We start from the raw sequence: 24,388 nt of genomic DNA on the forward strand, positions 1-24,388 counted from the left end.
TTACATGTTATGCTTTTTCCTATAACTACATACCTATGATCAAGTTTTATAATTAGGCATAGTAAGATTAACAACTAATAATAAAATAGAACAATTATAACAATATGCTATAATGAAAGTTATGTGAATGTGGTCTCTTTCTCACTCTCTCAAAATATATTCCTGTACTATACTCATCTACTTTCAGACCTCGGGTTAAATGAAACTAAGAAAAGTACAACTGTGATAAGGGGAGACTGCTGTATACTGTTTAGATATACACATGTAAGAAAAACTAAAAAAGATGGAATGATAAAACACATTTCAGATAATGATTACTTATGGGGGGAGGTGGAGAATGGGATAGGAGGAAACACATAGGTAAATGTAAGTTATTGGGAATGTTTTAACTCTTCCTATGTTGGGAGGTGGGTTCATAAGTATCCTATTTTACAGAGAATAAAATGATAAACATATCCCTTATTGTGACAAGAGATCTTAGGAGGTTGTGTGATTACAGGTGATTTTTACTCACTTCTTCATTCTGCTTTTCAGTAGTTTAAACACTTAAAACTAACCACTATTATCATGACAGGCTAAGTAAGACACAGGCACAGTCTTACAGTTTTCAAAGACTGCCTAGGCCAGGTGTGGTGGCTCACTCCTGTAATTTCAGCACTTTGGGAGGCCAAGGCAGGCAGATCATGAGGTCAGGAGTTCAAGACCAGCCTGACCAACATGGTGAAACCCTGTCTCTACTAAAAATACAAAAATTAGCCGGGCCTGGTGGTGGGCGCCTATAGTCCCAGCTACTTGGGAGGCTGAGGCAGAATTGCTTGAACCTGGGAGGCGGAGGTTGCAGTGAGCTGAGATCACGCCATTGCACTCCAGCCTGGGCAAAAGAGTGAGACTCCGTCTCAAAAAAAAAAAAAAAAAAAAATCACAATAGCAAAGACTTGGAACCAACCCAAATGCCTATTAATGATAGACTGGATAAAGAAAATGTGGCACATATACACCATAGAATACTATGCAGCCATAAAAAAGGATGAGTTCATGTCCTTTGCAGGGACATGGATGAAGCTGGAAACCATCATTCTCAGCAAACTATCACAAGAACAAAAAACCAAACACCACATATTCTCACTCAAAAGTGAAAGCTGAACAATGAGAACACATGGACACAGAGAGGGGAACATCACACACTGGGGCCTGCTGGGGAATGGAGGGGTTGGGGAGGGATAGCATTAGGAGAAATACCTAATATAGGTGACGGGTTGATGGGTGCAACAAACCACCATGGCACATGTATACCTATGTAACAAAACTGCACGTTCTGCACATGTACCCTAGAACTTAAAGTATAAAAAAAAAAAAAAAAGACTGCCTTTTGGGCAGTCAGGATAATGTAAATGGTATCTCAAGCTTCGTGATACTGTTCCTGGGCTCCTTGCTCCCAGGCCTCCAGAAAACAGAAGCAATGGATGACATCTTTCCCACAAAACTCAACATTAATATTTTTAAGAATTAAAGACAAGTAGGCTGGAATGGTGGCTCATGCCTGTAATCCCGGCACTTTGGGAGGCTGAGGCGGGAAGGGTGCTTGTGCTCAGAAAATCGAGTCCAGCCTGGGCAAGACAGTGAGGCCCCCATCTCACTATCTTAGCTGGGTATGGTGGTGCATAACTGTAGTTCCAGCTACCTGGGAGACTGCGGTGGGAGGCTCACTTGAGCCGGGGAAGTCAAGGCTGCAAGGAGACGTGATCACACCACTGCACTCCAGCCTGGGTGACAGAGTGAGACCTTGTCTCCAAATAAATAAATAAGTAAATAAAAATAAAATATTAGTACCAACCTTTAACACCACTCAATTGATTGGTATATAGAAGTGTATTTGCTTGATTATATTTTGTAAGCAACCGCCAGAATATAGATTCCTCCTTCGAGCACAGTCCAGTCACGGTGTTCTTTAACTCTTCGGAGTGCACCAAAGCGGACAGGATACAGTCTAACCAACAGAGAGCATAAGCATTTTTCCACTGGACACATAAAGTCTGGGGAAATGATGTACATTTGGTCTCCAGTGGCATCTCCAGTTGAGATGTACATCCTTCATTTTGAGGGGAAGGTCTGCCAGTTCCAGAGACATCAACTGTAGCAGGACCTTTTGTAGTAGCCATGTCAACAGTATTAGCTTCCAAAATCTCTTTCCGCTCCAAGGAATCAGCTGTCCTAATTGGATTCTGCTGACCACTACTATCAGGTAAGTTTGATGAGGTTTCATCATACACTTCTCCATTATGTTTGCTGCTCAAAACTTTTTCACCATCAATAGCAATATAATTTCTAGTCTTTTTGGAATTTGCTAAAAGAAGTGAATCCTTATAGCTGCTTTCCAAGCTCTTCCTTTTCTGAGGCTTACGTGGAGTGTGACATTCTTCCAAATCAGGAGAAATTAGGTTATTAAGTGATTTAGAGCCCAAAGGATAGATGCACTGGAAAGTAAAAATAAAATGATAAAAACTACACAAATTCAAGTAACTTCATGTTTTATAGTTTTAATATCATGAAAAACATGTATAGAATGTTAGCACTGATTTGATGACAGGTTATATTTATACACATAAATTTGAAAAAATTAGAGACAAACAACTACTTAATCAAAAATTTGGCCTCCAAAAGAATAATTTTCTTCAGGTTAATATGAACAATCAAGGGTTTAATCTGAGTTACAAAATGGTAAGCTAATAAGGAAAACATTTTTGCTTTAATAAAAATCTAATGTTAAGTGAATTTAAAATTTTCAACAATGTAAAGAAACACTCTATAATGAATGTTATTCTTTTGGGACAGACACTACATTATACTACACATTTTAAAAGTATTTTCAAATTAAAAGTGCATGGAGTAATTTCTGTGTTTCCTGTATTTTGAAACTGAATATGCATCTCATAGCACTGCTGTCTTACATCTTTATTGGGTTTAGAGTCTAACTGGCTGAATTTTAATGACTTCATCAAATCTTACTGTGCATTAACACAATTTACACCAAATAACAATGTAAACATATCACTAAAAGAATCGGTGGATCTTTCCTAAGTTTAAAAACTACCAGAATATTTTAAATAACAAATTCAAGAACCCTTTACACTAAAGGTCTGCTTTTAAAATACGCCTTCTTTTTCAGGTGGGCATGGCAGTACCCTCCTGTATTCTCAGCTACTTGGGAGGCTGAGGTGGGAGGACTGCTTAAGCCCAGGAGTTGGAGGCTGCAATGAGCTATGATTGCCCCACTCTATTGCTCCAGCCTGGGCAATAGAGCAAGACCCTGTCTCTAAAATAATAATAATAATAATAATAATAATAGTTAATTAATGCCTTCTTTTACACAAGTATGGTAGACTACTATCTTGATGGCCCTCCTATGAACTAGAGAACTACACCTCCTGGTAATTCATGCCCTCCTGCAGCCAGTCCCTGCACTGTACAGAGTTGGCTTGGCCCTGTGACTAGCTTTGATGGAACATTAGCACACATGATATACATAGAGGCCTGATAAGCACTGGCTCAAGAGGACAAGCCCTTCTTCTGGAACACTCCTTCTTAGTCCCAGCTATCATGCTGTGAAGAGCCCAGCTGGCCTCATGGAGAGAACCTCATGGAAAATAACTGAGACCCCTGCCTGACTATTTGAACTCAACTGCCAGCTAGCAGCTAGTACCAACTGTCAGCCATGTGGACATTTCAGTTGTCCCAGCTGAGATGGTGTGATGTGTAAGAATTCCCTAGTCAACTCACGTAATCATGTGAAATAATAAATGAAGCCATTAAAACTTTTTTTTGAGACAGGGTCTGGCTCTGTTATCCAGGCTGGAGTATAGTGGCACGATCCCAGCTCACTGCAACCTCCTCTGCCTCCTGGGATCAAGAGATCCTACAACCTTAGCCTCCCAAGTAGCTGGTACTAAAGGCGCCTGCCATGGTCTTCTGTAGAGACAAGGTTTCACCACATTGCCCAGGCTGCTCTCAAAGTCCTGGGTTCAAGCAATCTGCCTGCCTCGGCCTCCCAAAGTGCTGGAGTTCCAGATGTGGGCCACCATTAAAATTTTTGAGCGACTAAGTTTCAAGGTGATTCGTTTCACACCAACAGGTAACTGAAGTGCACTAAATCCCCTCAGATAGCCTCTTCTACCAATTGAACATTACACTCATAATACTGCACTTACTATGAAATTCTTTAGTATAAATGGACAAGTTCTAGATTCTTCTGACTTTCCAACTAGCTGCAGTCACCATCAACTAACAACAACCTGTCAACATTATGCTTTGAGATTACTTCCTAAGTCCTACCATATGTCAGAAAACTGAGAATCCTTTAAAAATAGCATATACGTATTCAAAGCGTCTTAAAAAGGTATGTATCCAAAAAAAACTCAAAAGCAGAACCTTGAAGAGATACCTGCACACCCACATTCACTGCAGCATTATTCACAATTCCCAAAAAGTGAAAGCAACTCAAACATCTGCAGATAGGTGAATGGATAAAGAAAATGTGGCATACACATACGGTGGAATATTACTCAACCTTAAAAGTAAGAAACTCCTCATGTCCTTTGCAGGGACATGGATGAAGCTGGAAACCATCATTCTCAGCAAACTAACACAGGAACAGAAAACCAAACACCACCATGTTCTCACTCATAAGTGGAAGCTGAACAATGAGAACACATGGACACAGAGAGGGGAACATCACACACCGGGGCCTGTCAGCAGGTAGGGTGCTAGGGGAGGGATAGCATTAGGAGAAATACCTAATGCAGATGACAGGCTGATAAGTGCAGCAAACCACCATGGCACGTGTATACCTATGTAACAAGCCTGCACGTTCTGCACATGTATCCTAGAACTTAAAGTATAATAAAATAAATAAACAGAAATAAACTGGAGATTAAGACTGAAAAAAAAATAGAAGTAAGGAACTCCTATCACATGCTACAACATGGATGAATCTTGAGGACATTATGCCAAGTGAAATAAGTCAGTCACAAAAAACGCAAATACTGTATGATTCCGTTTATATGAGGTACTGAGTCAGATTCATAGAAACATAAGCTAGAGGCCGGGTACAGTGGCTCAAGCCTGTAATCCCAGCACTTTGGGAGGCTGAGGCAGGCAGAACACCTGAGGTCAGGAGTTCGAGACCAGCCTGGCCAACATGGTGAAACCCTGTCTCTACTAAAAATACAAAAAAAAAAAAAAATTAGCCAGGCATGGTGGTGCGCCCCTGTAGTCCCAGCTACTCGGGAGGCTGAGGGAGGAGAACTGCTTGAACCCGCTTCAGAAGTTGCAGTGAGCCAAGATCACGCCACTGCACTCCAGCCTGGGTGACAGAGCGAGACTCCATCTCAAAAGAAAAAAAAGAAAACAAAGAAACAGAAACTAGAGTGGTTGCCAGAAGCTGGGGGAGAGGAAAATGGGAAGTGGTTGTTTAATGGGTACAGAGTTTCAGTTTTACAAGATGAAAAAAGTTCTAGAGATCTGCTGCACAAGTGAATATACCTAATACTCCTGAACTCTATACTTAAAAATGGTTAAGATGATGAATTTTTTTACTATTTAAAAATTAAAACAAATTTTTTTAAGAGGAAAAAAAAATCCTGAGACGAAAACCCTTTGTGAATCTCAAGTAGTCAAGATCATGGTATATGCATCCTACTTACACCTCTACTTTATTCAAAACGTAATAAACCTTTGGTTCCAAAGGAATGCATATTAAAAAAAAAAAGAACAAAACAGTAATAAACCATAAGAGGCCCCAGGACTGCAAAACTTAGTGATTTCCATCCACACTCTTTTCAAGTGTCTTCACTGACTTTTCTTTATATAATCTGTGCTCCCACCATAGGCCAATCTGTAATATAATTTGTCCTTGCCCTGATTTTTCCCTTATAAATGACTTCAGATTTTTATCTTTTTTGTTGTTATAAAATTTTGTTGCCTCTTTCCATATGTTCTAAATATTTGTATCTCTTTATACCTGACTTGTTTCTATTTACAGTGAACATCTATCATTTTTATAACTAAAATAAAGCTTTTAAGCTTTCAAAAAAGTCATAAAAATATACACAAAGCATTAGTATTTTAGCCCAGCACAATCATCTAGTATCATTTAAAATCCAGTGCTGAAAAAAACCTAATCCTGTCTCTTTCACTGAGTTTTGGAGCAGCTTAAGTAAATTCCTGTACTTATTCTCGTGAAATAGGAAAAAGGAAAACATACCATGTCTTCTTATACTTGTATAAGTAATTATCAACAAGGTATGGCCAAAGACAAATTATAATAATAATGTATTCATTTTACAAATGGAGAAAACAAAAAAGTTTTCTTTGATTACTTAACATTAATGATTTAAAATTTTTACTATAAATTCCATGGGTTTTTAAAAAAGACTAATTAAATGTTCCAAAGTAAACGCTGAATGATAGACTACTCCACGAAAAAAAAAAAAAAGTTAAAACTTCCTACTGTTTAAAAACACTTGAGAGTTTCAATTTGGTATAATTTTGGACCAGTCTTGGATATTAGTGTTTTTTACAAATCAAGGAACATTTTAATGTAAATACCTGACTAAAAGGGGTTTTCCAAATGGTTCTTTGCAATTTACAGCAGAGTAAACTCCAAATTTTATAACAGAACTCTTTGGAAATAATTTGATTCAGAGGACTTATACAGGGATCAGCAAAGTTTACTGATAAAGGGCTAGATAATAAATATTTAGATTTTATGAGCTACATAGTCTGTCACAACTACCCAACTCTGTTGCTGTATGCAAAAGAAGCCATGAACAATACATAAATGATTGAGCATGTCTATGTTCCGGTAAAACTTTATTTATGAACACTGAAATTTGAATTTCATTTAATTTTCATGTATTATGAAAGGGTATTCTTCTTTTGATTGATTGATTGATTTTTTGAGACGGAGTCTCCTCTGTCCCCCAGGCTAGAGTGCAGTGGCTCAAATCTTGACTCACTGCAACCTCTGCCCCTGGCTTCAAGTGACTCTCCTGCCTCAGCCTCCCAAGTAGCTGGGATTACAGGCACATGCCACCATACCTGGCTACTTTGTATTTTTAGTAGAGACAGGGTTTCACCATGTTGGCCAGGCTGGTCTTGAACTCCTGACCTCAAGAGAATCCACCCACCTTGGCCTCCCAAAGTGCTGTGATTACAGGTGTGAGCCACTGTACCTGGCCCTTCTTTTGATTTTTTCTGGCATTTTTTCTTTTGATATTTTCCTAACCATTTAAAAAACATAAAAATCATTCCTTACTTGTGCATCATACAAAATGTCTGCTCACTCCTGCTGTAAACCAATCTACTTCATATAGTACACTGGGCTCTCATTGCTGACTAGAAATTAAAAAAAATAATAAATTACTCATGTTCCTTTTTAACATTTCCAAAGAATATACTTAAAATTCTTGATTATATATCTTTTGCCTTATCACTTAAAAAAGAATGCTTCAAAAACCAAAAATCCGGGCCGGGTGTGGTGGCTCACACCTGTAACCCCAGCATTTTGGGAGGCTGAGGCGGGTGGATCACCTGAGGTCAGGAGATCAAGCCCATCCTGGCCATAGTGAAACCCCGTCTCTACTAAAAATACAAAAATTAGCTGGGCATGGTGGCGCATGCCTGTAATCTCACCAACTGAGGAGGCTGACGCAGGAGAATCCCTTGAACCAGGGAGTCGGAGGTTGTGGTGAGCCGAGATCGCGCCACTGCACTCCAGCCTGGTGACAGAGCGAGACTGCATCTCAAGAAAAAACAAAAAACAAAACTAAAAATCCATGTAGTACATCTAACTTTAATAGCCCCAAAAACCTATCTCCTGAGGACAAGGACTTCTCTATTCTTATGGTCCTGATCTTCTCCCCAAAACCTTGCTCTTCCAAGTCTTCCCAGCTCAGTAATTCGCGATTCCATTCTTCTAATTTTTCAAGCCAAAAATCTTGGAACTATCCTTGATTCCTCTTTCCAACCCTATATCCCAATCTTTCAGCAAATCCTGTTGGCTTTACCTTCGAAGTATAAATAAACTCCAACCATGCCTCAACACCTCTGCCACCATCCTCTCCCCCAGAATACTGCAACTGCCTTCAACTAGTCCAAAGGCAAAAAAGCTTTTTTTCCTTTCTACTTATCAATCTAAATAAAAAGAAAGAGAAGCTTTTAAATTAGAAAGTGGCACTTATTCAGGAATAAAGTTTTCCAATGGGAATACACATGCCATAGTAAACTGTGTGTGTTCAGGGAGGTAAGGGAAGACAATAGGTTTTTAAAGGAAAATAAGGAGGATCACATACTGGTTTTGAGATAATTACCCTTGGCTACAAGGATCAGTAACAAGGATGACACCCGTCTACGGATGGACCAGGCAGTTGCTGGGCAGATGTCCTTGCAGAAGTATTTTCTGTGTATTTCATGATGCATTTTCTGTGTATTTCAGAAGTATTTCATGATGGCCTTTGTGCAAGGTTGTGGTTTTTGCAGAGTCTTTTGAGATATTTTGGTATTTAGGCATAAAAGCTCTCTCTTCATAGCCTTTCCTGGCTCTATTTGTCTTTTTTTTTTTTTTTTTTTTAATAGAGACAGGGTCTCACACTCTGTCATCCTGGCTGGAATGCAATGGCACAATCACAGCTCACTGCAGCCTGGACCTCCTGGGCATGGTACTGTGCACCTGTAGTCCCCCTCCCAGGTAGCTGGGACTACAGACGCACACCACCATACCCAGCTAATTTAAAAAATTTTTTTGTAGAGACAAGGCCACACTATGTTGCATGGGCTGGTCTCCAATTCCTGGGATCAAGCAATCCTCCTGCCTCGGCCTCCCAAAGTGTTGGGATTACAGTTGTCAGCCACTGTGCCTGGCCAGTCAGGATTTTTTTTTTTTTTTTTTTAACATAAGTGACTCCATTTTGATTCCGACAATTTTCACATATTCTATCCTCCCAGCATACTTTTGTGACCAGATGTGTGGGGGCTTTTTCCCCACACCAAGCAATTCTCTAGAGGACACCAAATGGGTATCCTATAATCCAATTCCATTTGGATGTTATCTACCGAGAGACCATGTCAGATCCTACAGGTTGAGGGCTCAGTCCCATGACTCCCTCCACTTCAGATGCCAATCTCACATCCAGGCCACCAGTACATCTGACTGACTGGCTACAATGGTTCCCACTCCCCCTTCTTGGGCATAACTAGTTTGCAAGGATAGCTCGCAGAACTCAAACACTTACTTATGTTTATTGGTTTATCCTGAAGGATATTATAAAGGATACAGATGAAGAAATGAGTAGGGCAAGGTATGGGACAGAAGAGGTATGAAGCTTCCACTTCCTCTAGGCATACCACATCTCACAGGGCACCAGCCCCTCCAGCAACCCAGACACTCATTAAATCCAAATCTTGATATTTTTATACAGCTTGATCTCCAGCCCCTCCACTCCTTTCCTGGAGGCCTGTAGGTGGGGCTAAAAGTTCTAACCCGTTAATTCTCCAATCATGTGGTCTTTCCAGCTACTTGCCCCATCTGAGGCTATCTATGGCTCCATCCTAAGTCACCACATTAGTATGAACCCCGGTGTTAGCAAACAGGCTCATTCTGAATAACAGGACACTCTTATCACTCAGGAAATTCCAAGAGTGTTAGCTCTGTGACGGAAACCAGAGACAAGGACCAAATATAATTCATATCATAACTAATCTCCCTGCTTCAGGTCTTACCCAATATATATATTTTCAACAGTGCAGCCACAGTAATGCTTTTAACACTGAAGTCAACTTACGTCACTCCTCTGCCAACATCTCTGCTATGGTTCCTGGTTTCACCCATAGTAAAAGCCAGAAAGCTTACAATGGCCTATAAGACCTTACTTGGTCCAGCTCCCCCATTATTTTTCTGATCCACCTTCTATCACTCTGCTGGTTTCACTGCAGTAGCACAAACATGACAGGCAGCCTCCATTCTCTCAGGGCCTTCCTGGAACTTGCTTCCCCTGCCTAGAAAGCTCACTGCTCTTCACCTGTTTCAGGCTTTTGCTCTAATTTCACTTTCTCATTGAAGCATTCCCCTCACCATCCTATTTAAAATTGCAAACTCCCCCTACTTTGGCATTCCAGTTCCTACTGCCTTATTTTTCTCCACAGCACTTTTTATCACCTGACACAAAAACACATACTTGTTCATTGTCTTTCCCACTCTACGACATAACTTCCTTAAGGGCAAGAAATTTTTGTTTTATTATTGTATCCTAACATTGTATCTGGAACAGTGCCAAACAATGACACTCATAAAAAAAATATTGAATATATGCATAAAGAAATTTATATTTGTAGACACGCCTGGGATTACTTTACTTGAAATTATACCCAGCCTAAGTATCTATTAACAACCATGTGATTTAGTCTAGTATTTTCCAAACCTGGCTGATGATCAGACTCATCCTCAAATGTTACAAAACCACAGAATTCTGGGCCAACTCTACTGAATCAGCATCTGGGGGTGATACTCAGAAATTTATTAAAAGCACTCCAGGTAATTCTGATGAACTGCTAATTTTTTGCTGGAATAAACAGATCTGAAATTAGAAGTCTGTATTCCAACCACAGCTCTGCCACTGTATCAGGATCTTATGTTCCTAAACCCTGTGAAATCCATTTATTTTCTTATTCATGAAATAGGAATACAAATCTTGCAAAGTTCTGAGAATTAAACGTGTATGAGACAGTCTCATAAACTGTCAAATACAATAAAATGTGGAGTATTACAGAACTTAATGAGCTGCTATATAAAAGCTGTACCAGTGGGTACAAATTACTATAATTCTAAAAGCTATTTGGAGCTTCTAAAAGGATCTTTTAGAACTTACAAGATTCTATGCTCTATTTAGTTTACAGTATATATACTGGTTTTGGACTAACCAATTTCCAAAATACTCTTCCAGGTACATTAGAGATTCATAACTTTTCCCATCAGTTGCAAAGATAAACCAAAGAGATGAGAGAGTAACTACTATATGCTAATAGCTAACAAGGACCTCCAAAAGGTTAAAAAAAAGAAAAAAAATCTTGAAATGTATTTTCTCCTCTTGCAAGTCAAATGGCAATAAAAACAAACATCTTTACGCAACCGAGGAAAGGTAGGTGGAAAAAGAACATTGTATACCAGACAGACTTAGAAACTGAGATTACATATTAAAAATCTAGTCTAAAAAACAAAAAATGAGTAAACTTTTAAAACAATTAAGAAAAAAGCAAAAGAATAAAGAAAAATCTTATATATACTATATAAGATTAATACTTTACCTGCAGATCCTCACACAAAAAGATAGATTCTTGAAAACTAATTCGGTAAGTCTTTAAGGCTTTTAACTTTCCCTTCGCTCTACAAGCAGGGCAATACCCATCTGTTGGAACTTTAGCTGAATCATAATTCTAAAAGAGAAATAAAGCAAATTAAAATATAGACATTCCTAGAATATATCAAAATATTAAAAGTTAAATGGAAAGGTAACTAGAAAAAATTATAATTTTCAATTACAAGTATCCTGGCAAGATATTTTAAACATGGCAAACAAAAGAAATGCATATAAACCTTTAAATACAGCTATTATTCCAAAAAGAATTATGTTATAGTTTTAAATATTAAATTTTAAGTGTTAAGAATAGCATCAATTTTATTTGCAAGAAAAAAAGTAACATCAACTACCAGGGAGAATTTATGTACCACATTTTCAAAGAACAGTAAATCATAAGGTCTATGTTTTATTTCCACTTTCATGTATCAATAAAACACAGAGAGGTAAACACATTAAAACAATCTTTCGCCATTACTGTAAGATTTCCGTGGAAGACAATTTTTTAGAAGTTAACTGGTAACATCAAAATTGAATTTAAGTCTCAAAAATAGAGAAAAAAAAAAAACTTTGCACTCAGGCAAAAAATAAGTTCACTAACTTTTCCCAAATACCCCACCATGTGGAGTGAAGATATCCCTATATCAGTCCCTGGTCCAATCACTGGCAAACCATTTCCAATCTTCGAAGAATCCATCATTCCGAGTCATTGGCTAATTTATGTCACTTGAGACATGTCAATATCACTAAGGATTTTTTCAATGAACCCTGGAAAAAAAAAGTCAATAGACAATTAAATAAAAATTCTATTTACTATAAAAAAGAACCATGCTATTTTATAAGACGTATATATTAAGTAGATTTTGAGGGCTATATGTCCTAGAATAAACATATTCTAAAATTAAAATCTTGAAGTGAAAATGATACCTATATTTATAAACCCAGTAAATTTGTGAACAGAGGGCAGTGACTGGCAACGACCAGTTTTCACAGCAGACTCATTTGCGAACAAATTAAATAAAACTTGTAGTAGAGGTAGCTACTATTTAAAGCAAACTATATTGACCAGAATTTGAAAACCTAACTTTTTAAAGTCTATGTACAATTTGAAACAAATATGCCAGCATTATACTGAGAAAAACCCCAGATCCATTGTGCCACTATTTGACAGGAACAAAAGAACAAATGAACCATATATTCCATACATTCCTATTGTTTTCAACTACCAAGAACATTAATACTTCACCAATTGGGAAAAATACTACTTATTAAAAGCTGCTAACAAATTATTATTTGTAAATGATCTAATTTATACCACATTTAACTTATTTTGTTATCTGAACAAAAATATAAACACTGTCCTAGTACAAATTACATATGTGGCAAGCTTGTTTTGAGTGTAGTCCCATGGTGTAGAACTACATTTAATAGAGTAAAAATTATGAGATACGGGAGCTCAGTGTAAGCAAAAAATAATTAAGAGCATTTTAATTGTGGGTTTACAATCATAGGAAAATCAAATACAGGAGACCTTTAGGGCAGAGGAGAATTACCACTTAGCAGAAATGTTGTAAAATAATTCTAGGCATAAGTCTTTCCCAAATCCAAGAATCCATGATTCTATGACACCCATCTCCTGGGAATCGATGGCTCACAATTCACTTTAAAATCTAATTACGCTATTCTGGTTCAGCTAAACTTCACAAACCTTTCAAGCCAAGGAATAATTTCAAAAATAAAACTGCTTTTTAAAGAAAGTATCAGCGAATCTTAATTTCCTTTTCCTGAAGAAATAACCATAAGACAGAAATTTCTCAACTGCAGCACTACAAATATCTTTGACCAAATAATTGTTTGTGAAGGCTGTTCTATGCACTGACGACGTTTAGCAGCGTCACTGACCTTTACCCTCTAGATCCAACAGCCAAAAGTTTCCTGACTTGCCAAATGTCCCCTGGTAGGCAAAATCACCCCTTATGGTGAGAACTACTGATGCTAACTTTTTTCTTTCTTTTTAGGCACAGACAACTTATTATCTTTGGCTGGTTCTATTTATAATCTACTTACAAAAGGGAACTATGTAGGAGTCAAACTTATGCTTTTCAGGCTTTGTACCTGCGGATCTTGGTCCAGAAACTTACTTGTAAAATTAGTTTCTTCTAAGAATTAAATGAGATAAAGCATGTAAAAAGTTTAGCACCTGACAAATTAAAGTTACTATTTGGTGCTAATTTTATACTTCATTCTGCCTAGAGAAGCAGTATACGTTGTATCATTCTGCAGTACTCTCAAATGGGAAACTAGTAGGCTATGTACCTTGAATAAACTGTTTTTGATGAAAATTTCCATCTACCTGAGGGAAACTAGAAAACTTTTTCAAATCAAACGGTTTTCTCTTTGTCTCTCTCAATTATAAAATATAAAGAGCCTCCAAATCTGCTCTCCTGATTCCATCACCCAACATTTCAGCGGGAAAAACTAGATAGGTTGGTGGTTGAAATCCTGAATATATAGAATCCCCCAAAAGAAAATTCATTTAATACCAGAGGTTTATTTGTCCATATGAGGGGCATTAAAAAAATACCAAAGGTGGGCTCCCCAGGTCTTCTTCCAAATACAATTCACTTTGACTTACATACAAAACCCTGGGGTGGATTTTACAACTTAATTTGACCCTAAGTAACTGCTCTTCCTCCCTTCAAAAACAATCTGCTCCTCCTTCCCATATCTCACTTAAATGTGGGCGTCTCCATCCTTCCAAACACACAGACTAGAAAGTCTGAGTTGTTCCCTATTATTTCCCTCTTTGCACAGTAAGTCACCAAATTCTGTGGACAGTTCTTTGGAAAGGTCTCAAATCTCTACCTCTTTCCCTTCCATATCGCTGTCAAAATGATGTCCCTATAAGTCTGAGCCTGTCAATGCTTAGTTTAAAATTCTCTATTTACTCCAGCCTGATTACAGCAAACTCCGTCCAAACAGCCCAATATAACCTAAAGGTAGTATTATGACCTAAAGCTCATTGTACTGTGAAACCTACCTAGCTTTCCAGTTCCATCTTCTTCAACTCTACTTCACCCCCAGCATCTTTCTTCTAACATCCCCTTTTCATACTTCTGTGGGCCACTTATACTCCAGAAGCCTTACTGTGAATTATTAGCCCAGCATGAACCCAGTTAGATAGCACAATGAACGTGTCAAGCTGGCCCTGGGAATCGCAAAAAGTATGCAATTAAACTTAATTCACCCTCCTGTGTGCAAAATGGAGAAACCCAGGGAAACAGCTGTTCGAAGAGGGGCCCTTAAACCCACCCATTTGAGCTTGCCCTCCAAGAGCGAGTAGGCTCGGAACGTTAACTGTCAAAAGCGAGGCCACAACCGACCTGGAAGCCGAGGAACAGGGTCGGCTTTCTGCACCCAGCCCTGTCTGGTACCAAACCCAACTGTCTTGAATCAGAGACAAACAGGACCAAAGGAGGTGAGTTTCAACAACCAAACTAAGAAGCCCAAGGAGGCGCAGGGTCCGTTAACCCTGCCCATCTCCACGCTCCTTGGAAAACGAAAACAAACTCTGGTTTTTCTTCAGCGTTCACCTCTCAGCGCCCAAACGGATCTGTAAGTCCAACTCTATACCTTAATCATCAACCTTTCCCACTTGAACCCCGTCCCAGCCCAGCCCATCCTTTGAGCGCGCCGACTACCCCATAGGTCATCCCAGCTCTCTTTTCCCAATTTCGAGAACGGAAAGAAACCCCTCCCTCTTCTCCCTTACCTGCCGCGGGCACTCCCCTTCTTGGTACCGGGTGGATCGGAACTCCTGTTCCAGCTTGATCTCCACCCTAGTTGCAACGTTCAACCCACGTTCCCCTCGGACTGCTCCTCCCCCACTCGCGTCTCCACTAGGAAGGCGGCTTCCGGCTTGAGTCCGCGGCAAAAGAGTCCTCCTTCCTGCTGCACCCAGGGCCTGAAAGGATGGAGGAGTGGCGGGGAAGGTGAAGACGTGAGCACTTCCGGTCGCGCTCCGCAGAGGCGTGGCTGTTCGCCCTGTGGCCGCAGACGCAGTTGCGACTGCGGCGGCGAGGAGGGGCGGGGCCGGTGGCTGCTGAGCCCGCCATGTGTGAGTGGCTGGGTTTGGGGAGGCGACGTTTCTGGAAGCTGCTGGAAAGCGCCCGAGTGGCGGAGGTGGCGCCAGCGGCCAGGGGGTGGGGCGTGATTAAAACTAGTGCGCGGCTTGCTGCGGAGGGATTACGCTGAGGAAAGAGACCTGCTTGCGCGTCGCTGCTCCGTGGTCCGCGCGAGCGTGGTCGGGAGCCGCTGGTTCCTGGGGTGACCCGCGGAGGTGGGAGAGGGTAGGGCTTCCGAAGCCGGCGGGGGTGCCATGGACCCTCTCCGCCGGCGCGGCCTTCACAGCTGGGCCGCGCCGGGCATCCGTAGTCCGCTCTCCCAAAGCCTCGGTGGAGCCGAAGCTGCCACAGAGTGCATGTTCACAAAGGGTCATCACACACGGAGCTGCCCCTCCCTGTCTCCCTAGAGCCCATCTTCGAGGCCAGGGGCTTTTCCTCCAGGATTCTGGGGTGTTTCTCCTCCTTTCCTCCCTCCCAGATCTTCTCACGGTAAGGGGAGCAGCGAAAGCACAGGGAGTTTGCATTCCACGACCCGTTCTGACTAGTCAGCAGCCGATCTGTCCCTGCTGCACTAATTCCAGCTGCCCTGCCTTGTTTTAACTTTAGAGAAAGGGGGAGTTCTCATTTGATAAGTTTAAGCCTCTGCTTTCGTAGGAAGGTCATGTGGCTTAAGGGACATCGTGACCGCGTATGCTATTTCTGCCTGTGCATTCTAAATCTTGGGGGCAGCATATTCCAGAAGTCCTTTTGGTCGATTGGTTCTGTGTCCTAGGATAACAATTTATAGTTTCTGACCATTTCTTTACAGAATAACCACAATTGGTAATTTGGACTGGGGGGCTTTTTAGTGGTCTCAAACTAAATGATTATATTCTGGAGTAATGCTGACAATTTGGATAGGGTGGTATGGAGGAAACAAGTCTCGTGTAGAAGAAATTACTTAGTAAAAAGGATTTTAGTTTTTGGTACTTCTGAATGCAAATGGCCAAGGAATCCAGCAGTTTGTTGGGGTTTCTCCAGACAAAAATAGCTGGTTAGTTTACCTTTTTCTGTTGCTTTACTAGATTATTAATGTATTTGTATATTTAAGATCTAGCTAGTTAGGTTTTTTTTTTATGAATTGTGATTAAAAGTGGAGAAAGTAGTACTTCCTCCTGAAATAGCCAAAACTCAGAGGGTTGTTTTCTTGGTCACCACTACTTCCATTTTTAGAATGGAATACACTATTTGTAAAAAACAAACTTGCTGAGTATTAACTCATAAATTGAACAAAACAGTTAAAATGTAGCTAAAATTGTAAGACTGCAAAACAGCATCAACAAACTGAATTATATTCTTTAAAACGTCGTCTGCAAAGTTGAATTTTAGTCTTTCAGTGTAAATTTGATATTTTTTCAGAAAAAAATTAGTAACAGAAACAAAATGGGGGCGGGGCTTGAGTTGTAAAAAGAAAGGGAGGGGTTTTAGTGTGTTCTTGTGTTTTCGCTCTAGAGCTTTTTCCCCTTGTAAAAGGTAGTACAAGACTTATAAAGGGAAGAACTTTGATACAGGAGATCAGCAGAGATTGACTAGAAAACAAACCCCTTTCGTTTATATTATAGAGTAACGGTCCCAAGTTGAGAATACTCTATACATTTCTGTATATTCCTATATATTTGAAATGCTTTTTTCTACATATCCTGGTCCCAGAGAGAGTGCAGTACCTTCCAGTGCGATTAAAACTCATTGCCTCCATCCGCTTGTCAGCAGTGTGGGACCGAAATTTTATTGACCTATTTCCAGTTATAAACTCACATGATTTAAAGGGAGGACGCTTTTATTAAATTAATAACTAACAAACAGCTGCAGTAGTTCAGTGCTGCTGTATGATTAGGATTTTCTTTTTTTTTTTCCCCTCATTTTAGCCACTTATGATGTCAGCTCGTGTACCTTCTGCTGAGTTAGATTCCTTAACCGCAGTACAAGTCTTTGGCCCAAACCTGGGATATAAAAGCTACTTGCTGTGATTTTTCTAGTCTCATAAAGAAAATGAGAGTTGAAGTGACTGACAGCTTTCTAGAAGCACTCTATGAGTACAGTCTGTAATCCCGCATCTCAGTCTAACATTCAGAAAGCGCTGAAAAGCAAAAACTTCTTAAGCTTGGCAACAAAATTCATTTGGTAGCAAAATATGACCTGAACTATTGAGAAGCTGTTTATAGTCTTTATCCCATGTGTTTTGCTGAAACTATATTAATATGTTTGATTATGGGGTGCTGCCCTTGGCCCCTGGTATGTGGGATGTTATATAATGGTATATATACCTTGTACCACTTAAAAATTGTATGAAATTCTTATTTCTAAAACACATCCAACCGTTGGGTTTTAGTTAAGGAATTGTAAACCTGTATTCATATTTTTGGCAACACACTTGTGATATGCATGTGTGTATTTAAAAAATTAAAGTAACTTAAGACATTTTAGTTATTTCAGTAAATTCAGATGTGTTAGGATAGAAAAAAATACGTGTATCATATTGTGTGTCTGTCATATCGTGCATCTCTCATATTGTATACATGCAGTGATAGAGGTATGCACAGCATATTTGTAAGTGTAGCCGTATAGTGATCCAAACAAGAAATTAGTAGTTTCAGGGCTTAAGATTAGTTTATACATTAGGCTCTAAAATTTAGATAAAACATGACAACTTGGCCGGGCATGGTGGCTCACACCTGTAATCCCAGCACTTTGGGAGGCTGAGGCGGGTGGATCACGAGGTCAGGAGTTCAAGACCAGCCTGGCCAAGATAGTGAAACCCCATCTCTACTAAAAAAAAAGTAAATACAAAAATTAACCGGGCGCGGTGGGAGGCGCCTGTAATCCCAGCTACTCCAGAGGCTAAGGCAGGGAGAATTGCTTGAACCCTGGGGGTCAGAGATTGCAATGAGCTGAGATCACACCACTGCACTCCAGCCTGGGTGACAGAGCAAGACTCCATCTCAAAAAAAAAAAAAAAAAAATGACAACTTGTAATGTAGCCCAAACTTACTTGGTTCTGTTTTGCCCACAGAAAATGAGAAAATGGTATGGTAATAGTCTAAAGTTGATATTGGAATATCTTACATCTAATCCCATCTCTTCTGTTGTGTGACCTTACACAAGTCACTGAATTTTTAATAGTCTAAACTTGATATTGGAATATCTGGCATCTAATCCCATCTCTTCTGCTGTGTGACCTTATGCAAGTCACTGAATTTTTAAGGTCTCAGTTTAAAAATCTATAAAATGAGAAGTTTGGAATAGATGGATCGCTTAAGGAGAGTTCCTTACAGTTTCAGCATTCCATGTGCGGTATTTACTCTTTGAAGTACTGCCTACTTTAGAAAGCTTTTCCTACTAAGGGTGTGATCCCATTTCATCTCAAACTGCTGTCTTGCTGATCTAAACTTGTCATTTTGTTCATAGGTAACACATTCATTCACATGGTTCAAAATTCAAAAGGTACAAAAGGATACTCAGTCATTTTCTGCCTAGGAAGCAACCAGTGCTACCAGTTTCTGGTATATTTTTCAGAAAAATTTTACACATTAAGAGCAAATAAATAACTATATAGATTTTATTTTTCTTCCCTTTTTCTATGTAAATGGTACATACCATGCATAGTGATTATGTACCTTATTTGTTCACTTGCCTTAAAAGTTGTTCTGTTATTATTCAAGGTATTTCCTTATTTTTATGGCTGCATAATCTTCCATTTTATAATGTACCATTATTTCATCTACCCTATCCTTTTGAACATTTAGGTGTGTTTTTTTTTTTTTAGATCTTTATTAAAGAGCATTGTGCAATGAAGACCTTTCTACGTACATCATTCTCCACATATGTGAATATATTTGTGCCCTAGCCAATGGTATGGCTGGGTCCTGTCTATTTTGACTTATGTGTTCTCTGTGCCAGTGTTGTATAGTGGAGTCAACACCCTATTGACTCTAAAGTAAGCATATGAGATAAATCACATCACCCGAATGGCTGTTTTTTCATGTGAGCCCTGAGAGCATGTATGTACATACATAATATGCATAAGTATATATATATATATATGAAGCAAGTAGATTACGTGTAGGGACTTTGTTCTAAACAAACAAACAAACAAATGTTTAAACACTAAAATCATGCCACTGAGCAAGATTTACAATGAGCAGCATATGAAAACAGCAATGAGTGATGTAACAACAGGTTTGTTCTTTCCAGCTCATGCTCATTCCAAGGCATGTACTCAATTAGCACTCTTAAGCTGATGTTTTTCTTTAAAATTTTTTGCCAAGAATATATGGTTGAGTATGTGTAGCATGCAATTTGTAGATATTCCCACTTTACCAGTAAGAAAACAAGGTGTAAGGCTAGGCACGGTGGATCACACCTGTAATCCCAGCGCTTTGGGAGGCTGAGGCAAGCGGATCACTTGAGGTCAGGAGTTCAAGGATGTGGTGGCACATGCCTGTAATCCCAGCTACTCAGGAGGCTGAGGCATGTAAATGGCTTGATCCTGGGAGGTAGAGACTGCAGGGACCTGATATTGTGCCTCTGCCCTCCAGCCTGGACCACAGAGACAAGACTGTCAAAAAAACAAAACAACAAAAACAAGGCCTAAAAGAAGTAACAATTTACTCAAATTTACATTAACAAGGTGGCTGACCTGGTACTAAAACCTACATCCTCTCATTTCTAATCCAGGGCTTTTTCCAGTATATTCTCGTAATTGGACATGTAGCTCTAGCAGATTTGAGAATGTCCAGTAATTAGGAACTGCTTTAGGTTCATTCACTCTTCCTAGACTCTAGAGCAACCTAAAGTTCAGAAAGCAGCAGATCGTTTTTCCGGTGACAAAGTAACGTTCTATAAGTACTTGTTGAAGTAATCACACAACATGCTGATTAGCAATCAGGAAGCCTCCAAATCAAAAAATTAAGTGCAGATAAAGAAACACTCTTTCCTAATTGGGACATAGTTGTCACTTCAAAATGAATTGATCAGTCATAAGGACTAGAAGGAATTTAGGATTATTTGGAAATAGGTAGTCTTACTTTCCCCAGAGTTCATGTCATCATTTAATTTAGCCAGGAAATTTAAAATAATTATCACCAGAAAAGGAGAAGTGGTGGTAGAAACAATAGCAAAAGAAAAATAGAAAGTTTGAGGGTATGCTTTAGTAACTACATTCACACAGAAGGTTAATATGCTTTAGTAACTGTATTCGCTTGAAGCTGGCATTGCAGCACATGACCATCCCCTTTAGGGCCTTAGCTACCTGCTGACAATGCTAGTCCCCTTCTCTTTATGTAACTGACTCTTCTCATATTTGGAGTCTTAGCTCGAGTGACTTGTGTCAAGCTGTCTACCCTATTTGAGGAGCCCTCTGTCCTCTACCCCTACTCTAATTCTTTCTTACCGCCTGTTTGTTTTCCTCATAGCATATGTATGTGTGTGTATATATGTGTATGTGTGCATGTGTATATATGTATGTGTGTATGTGTATATGTATATATACGTGTCTGTGTGTGTATATATGTATAACACACACACATACACGTATATTTTTGGCCCCGTAGTAGGTTGTGAGATCTGTAAGAGCAAGGACTACATCTGTTTGGTTCACCATCATCTGTATAGTGCCTAGTACATAGTGCATATTTGTTGATGAATTATCTTGGTGGCTCCCAATTTTCAATTACATGGCTGACCAAACCTACTTTTAAAACAGAATGTATTAAACAGCCTATTTCCTTCATGTTTGTTAGTTCAGATGTATGTATAATTGATACTCTTTTCTTATTGAGAAAGCTATTAACTTTTTCATCAATGGCTTTTTTTTTTTTTTTTACATTTACTGGTTTTTTATAAAGGATGTTTTAAAGGGTACAGATGAACAGCCAGATGAAGAGATGCACAGGGCCGAAAAGCTTGTACTGAATGTGCAAAGGACTGCCATAAACGCAGGGAGAATACAACAGTGAATAATGCATAGTCCTTATTCCTAAAGAGAAGTAGAAACGTTTGTAAACAAATAGCTTTCATACAAGGTGGGATGAAATAAGTGCTAAATAGAGTTGTACAAGCAATGTTTTGTAGAAGCTGTGGAGGAAAAAATGATTAATTTTAATTATAGGAAGGCCCTCACAAAGGTGAATTTTTACTTTGGTCTTCAAAGAAAAATAGATCACAAGTCCCTATAGATGAAGAATAGGGATGAATAAATGTTTAGCTTCACTTTTTAAAAAGTCCTTAAAATAGCTGTAATCCCAGCACTTTGGAAGGCTGAAGTGGGCAGATCACGAGGTCAGGAGTTTGAGATCAGCCTGGCCAGGATGGTGAAACCCCATCTCTACTAAAAATATAAAAAATTAGCTGGGCATGGTGGCACGTGCCTGTTAGTCTCAGCTACTCAGGAGGCTGAGGCAGGAGCCTCAGATCCAAGATCGCACCACTGCACTCCAGCCTGGGCAACGGAGCGAGACTCTGTCTCAAAAAAAAAAGCAGTATTTACCACAAAGGACTCTCACAACGCATTGTTATAAAGCAATCTTTTAAAAAAAAAGCTAGTTAAAAATAAAATGACTCCAGCCATAAACATTATACTTCTGCAACTGAGGATGACCGTAAAATCACTGAACTGTTTTGACTAGATTGACAGCTAAGTTAAGGTTCAATTCAATTTAATGATTGAATTGTAACTGAGTGCTAATTGGAGCTGGTAATTGTTTATTAAATGTATCAATTAAGACAAAAACTAATGATAATGAAAACAGATTCATTTTTTTAAAAAGAGATTTTTAAGCCACTGGTGGTCTTTAATAATATGGTTCTCTGACCACATAAGTTAAAATGGGGACCGTTTTTTGGTGGTCTAATCTGATTTTTTAAGTTTATTTTTGCTTCCCTACCTCTGTTTTGCTAAGCAATGTAGACCTTTTCTTCCCCCTCTTATTTATTTATTTTTTTTTAGTGTAGGCATTAGATTTACAGATCTGATTTAAACTTGGCCATATATTAATCTCAGTTTTGTTACTTCATACAAAATATTTAACCTTCCTGAGGCTCAGTTTCACTGATAAAATGAAAACATCTACTAATCCCACTTCTGTTATTTAACAAATTTTGTCGCCTTAGGCAAGTTATTTAACCTCTCTGAGCTTCAGTTTTTCCATGTATGAAATGAAATTCTCTTAAATGAGGTAAGACATAGAACAATGTCTGGCAGTTAATATGCCCTCACAGCAGATGTTGGTTTTCCCTCACCCTTCCACCCCATCTAAACCCTGCATGTCCTTTACAGATTGCTTTAAATTCTGTTTTCTCTTTCCTTTGCCAACTCCTAGCACTCTCTTCTTTTCTAGAGTTGTTGCACTTACCATATATACCATGGATTCTTTTTTTTTTTTTTTTTTTTTTTTTTTTTTTGAGACGGAGTCTCGCTCTGTCACCCAGGCTGGAGTGCAGTGGCGCAATCTCGGCTCACTGCAAGCTCCCGGGTTCACGCCATTCTCCTGCCTCAGCCTCTCCGAGTAGCTGGGACTACAGGCGCCCGCCACCACACCTGGCTAATTTTTTGTATTTTTAGTAGAGACGGGGTTTCACCGTGGTCTTGATCTCCTGACCTCGTGATCCGCCCGCCTCGGCCTCCCAAAGTGCTGGGATTACAAGCGTGAGCCACCACGCCCGGCCATACCATGGATTCTTAAATGGGTATTATTACAATTGACACTTGAGCAACACAGGGGTTAGGGACCACCCCCTCCTTCCCCATGCTGTTGAAAATCTGCATGTAACTTTTGACTGCCCAAAAAACGTAGCTGCTAATAGCCCACTGATGACTGGAAGCTTACTGATAGCATATATTGTTGACTAACATGTATTTTGTATGTCATATGTGTTATATACTGTATTCTTAAAGTAAGTTAGAGAAAAAAAGTTACTAAGAAAATCATAAGGAAAAGTAAATATATTTACTAATCATTAAGTGGAAATGGATCATCATAAAGATCTTCATCCTTGTCACCTTCACATTGAGTAGACTGAAGAGGAGCCGAGTGGATTAAAAAAATGTTTATGTACATCATGGAATACTATTCAGCCATACAAAGGAACAAAATAATATCTTTTGCAGCAACTTGGATGGAGCTGGAGGCCAGTATTCTAAGTGAAGTAACTCAGGAATGGGAAACCAAAAATGCTATGTTCTCACTTAAAAGTGGGAGCTAAGCTATGAAAACACAGAGGCATAAGAATCATACAATAGACTTTGGGGATTCGGGATGGGGAAGAAGATTGGAAGGGGGTTAAAAAACTACATATTGGATACAGTGTACACTGCTCAGGTGACAGTTGCACTAAAATCTCAGAAATCACCACTTATCTGGCCGGGCACGGTGGCTCACGCTTGTAATCCCAGCACTTTGGGAGGCCGAGGCGGGCGGATCACGAGGTCAGGAGATCGAGACCACGGTGAAACCCCGTCTCTACTAAAAATGCAAAACAAATTAGCCGGGCGCCTGTAGTCCCAGCTACTCGGAGAGGCTGAGGCAGGAGAATGGCGTGAACCCGGGAGGCGGAGCTTGCAGTGAGCCGAGATTGCGCCACTGCACTCCAGCCTGGGTGACAAAGCGAGACTCCGTCTCAAAAAAAAAAAAAAAAAAAAAAAAAAAAAAAAAAAGAAATCACCACTTATCCATGTAAACAAAAACCACCTGCACCCCCCAAAACTATTGAAATAAACAGGATGGGTCGTTCTTGCTGTCTTAAGCCTCATGGCAGAGGCTTAAGAGCAGGAGCATGTGGGGAGGGAGGGAGGAGAGGTAGGCACACTCAGTGTAACTTTTACTG

General features: G+C 39.5%; 1 protein-coding gene across 5 annotated transcripts in view; it reads right to left on the reverse strand.

Moving 5' to 3' along the window:
- The window catches only part of USPL1 (ubiquitin specific peptidase like 1), a 38,487-nt gene extending 23,030 nt beyond the window's left edge, over positions 1–15,457 (reverse strand). For 2 of the 5 annotated variants that reach the window (XM_030818565.1, XM_003270233.4), the window contains exons 1-4: positions 15,178–15,457; positions 12,007–12,173; positions 11,356–11,484; positions 1,835–2,474 (exon numbers count right to left, since the gene is read on the reverse strand). In XM_030818565.1, the coding sequence (XP_030674425.1) occupies positions 1,835–2,474; positions 11,356–11,484; positions 12,007–12,105 (868 nt within the window). In that variant the 5' untranslated portion in view covers positions 12,106–12,173; positions 15,178–15,457. Of the gene's footprint in view, positions 1–1,834; positions 2,475–7,312; positions 7,334–7,689; positions 7,714–11,355; positions 11,485–12,006; positions 12,174–15,177 lie in introns of those variants that run through there. The other 3 variants (XM_012501983.2, XM_030818566.1, XM_030818567.1) reach the window with 3 other exon arrangements.
- Between the last annotated feature and the right edge of the window lie 8,931 nt (positions 15,458–24,388).

Source organism: Nomascus leucogenys, chromosome 9, assembly GCF_006542625.1.
Source record: "Nomascus leucogenys isolate Asia chromosome 9, Asia_NLE_v1, whole genome shotgun sequence".
Taxonomy (NCBI): Eukaryota; Metazoa; Chordata; class Mammalia; order Primates; family Hylobatidae; genus Nomascus; species Nomascus leucogenys.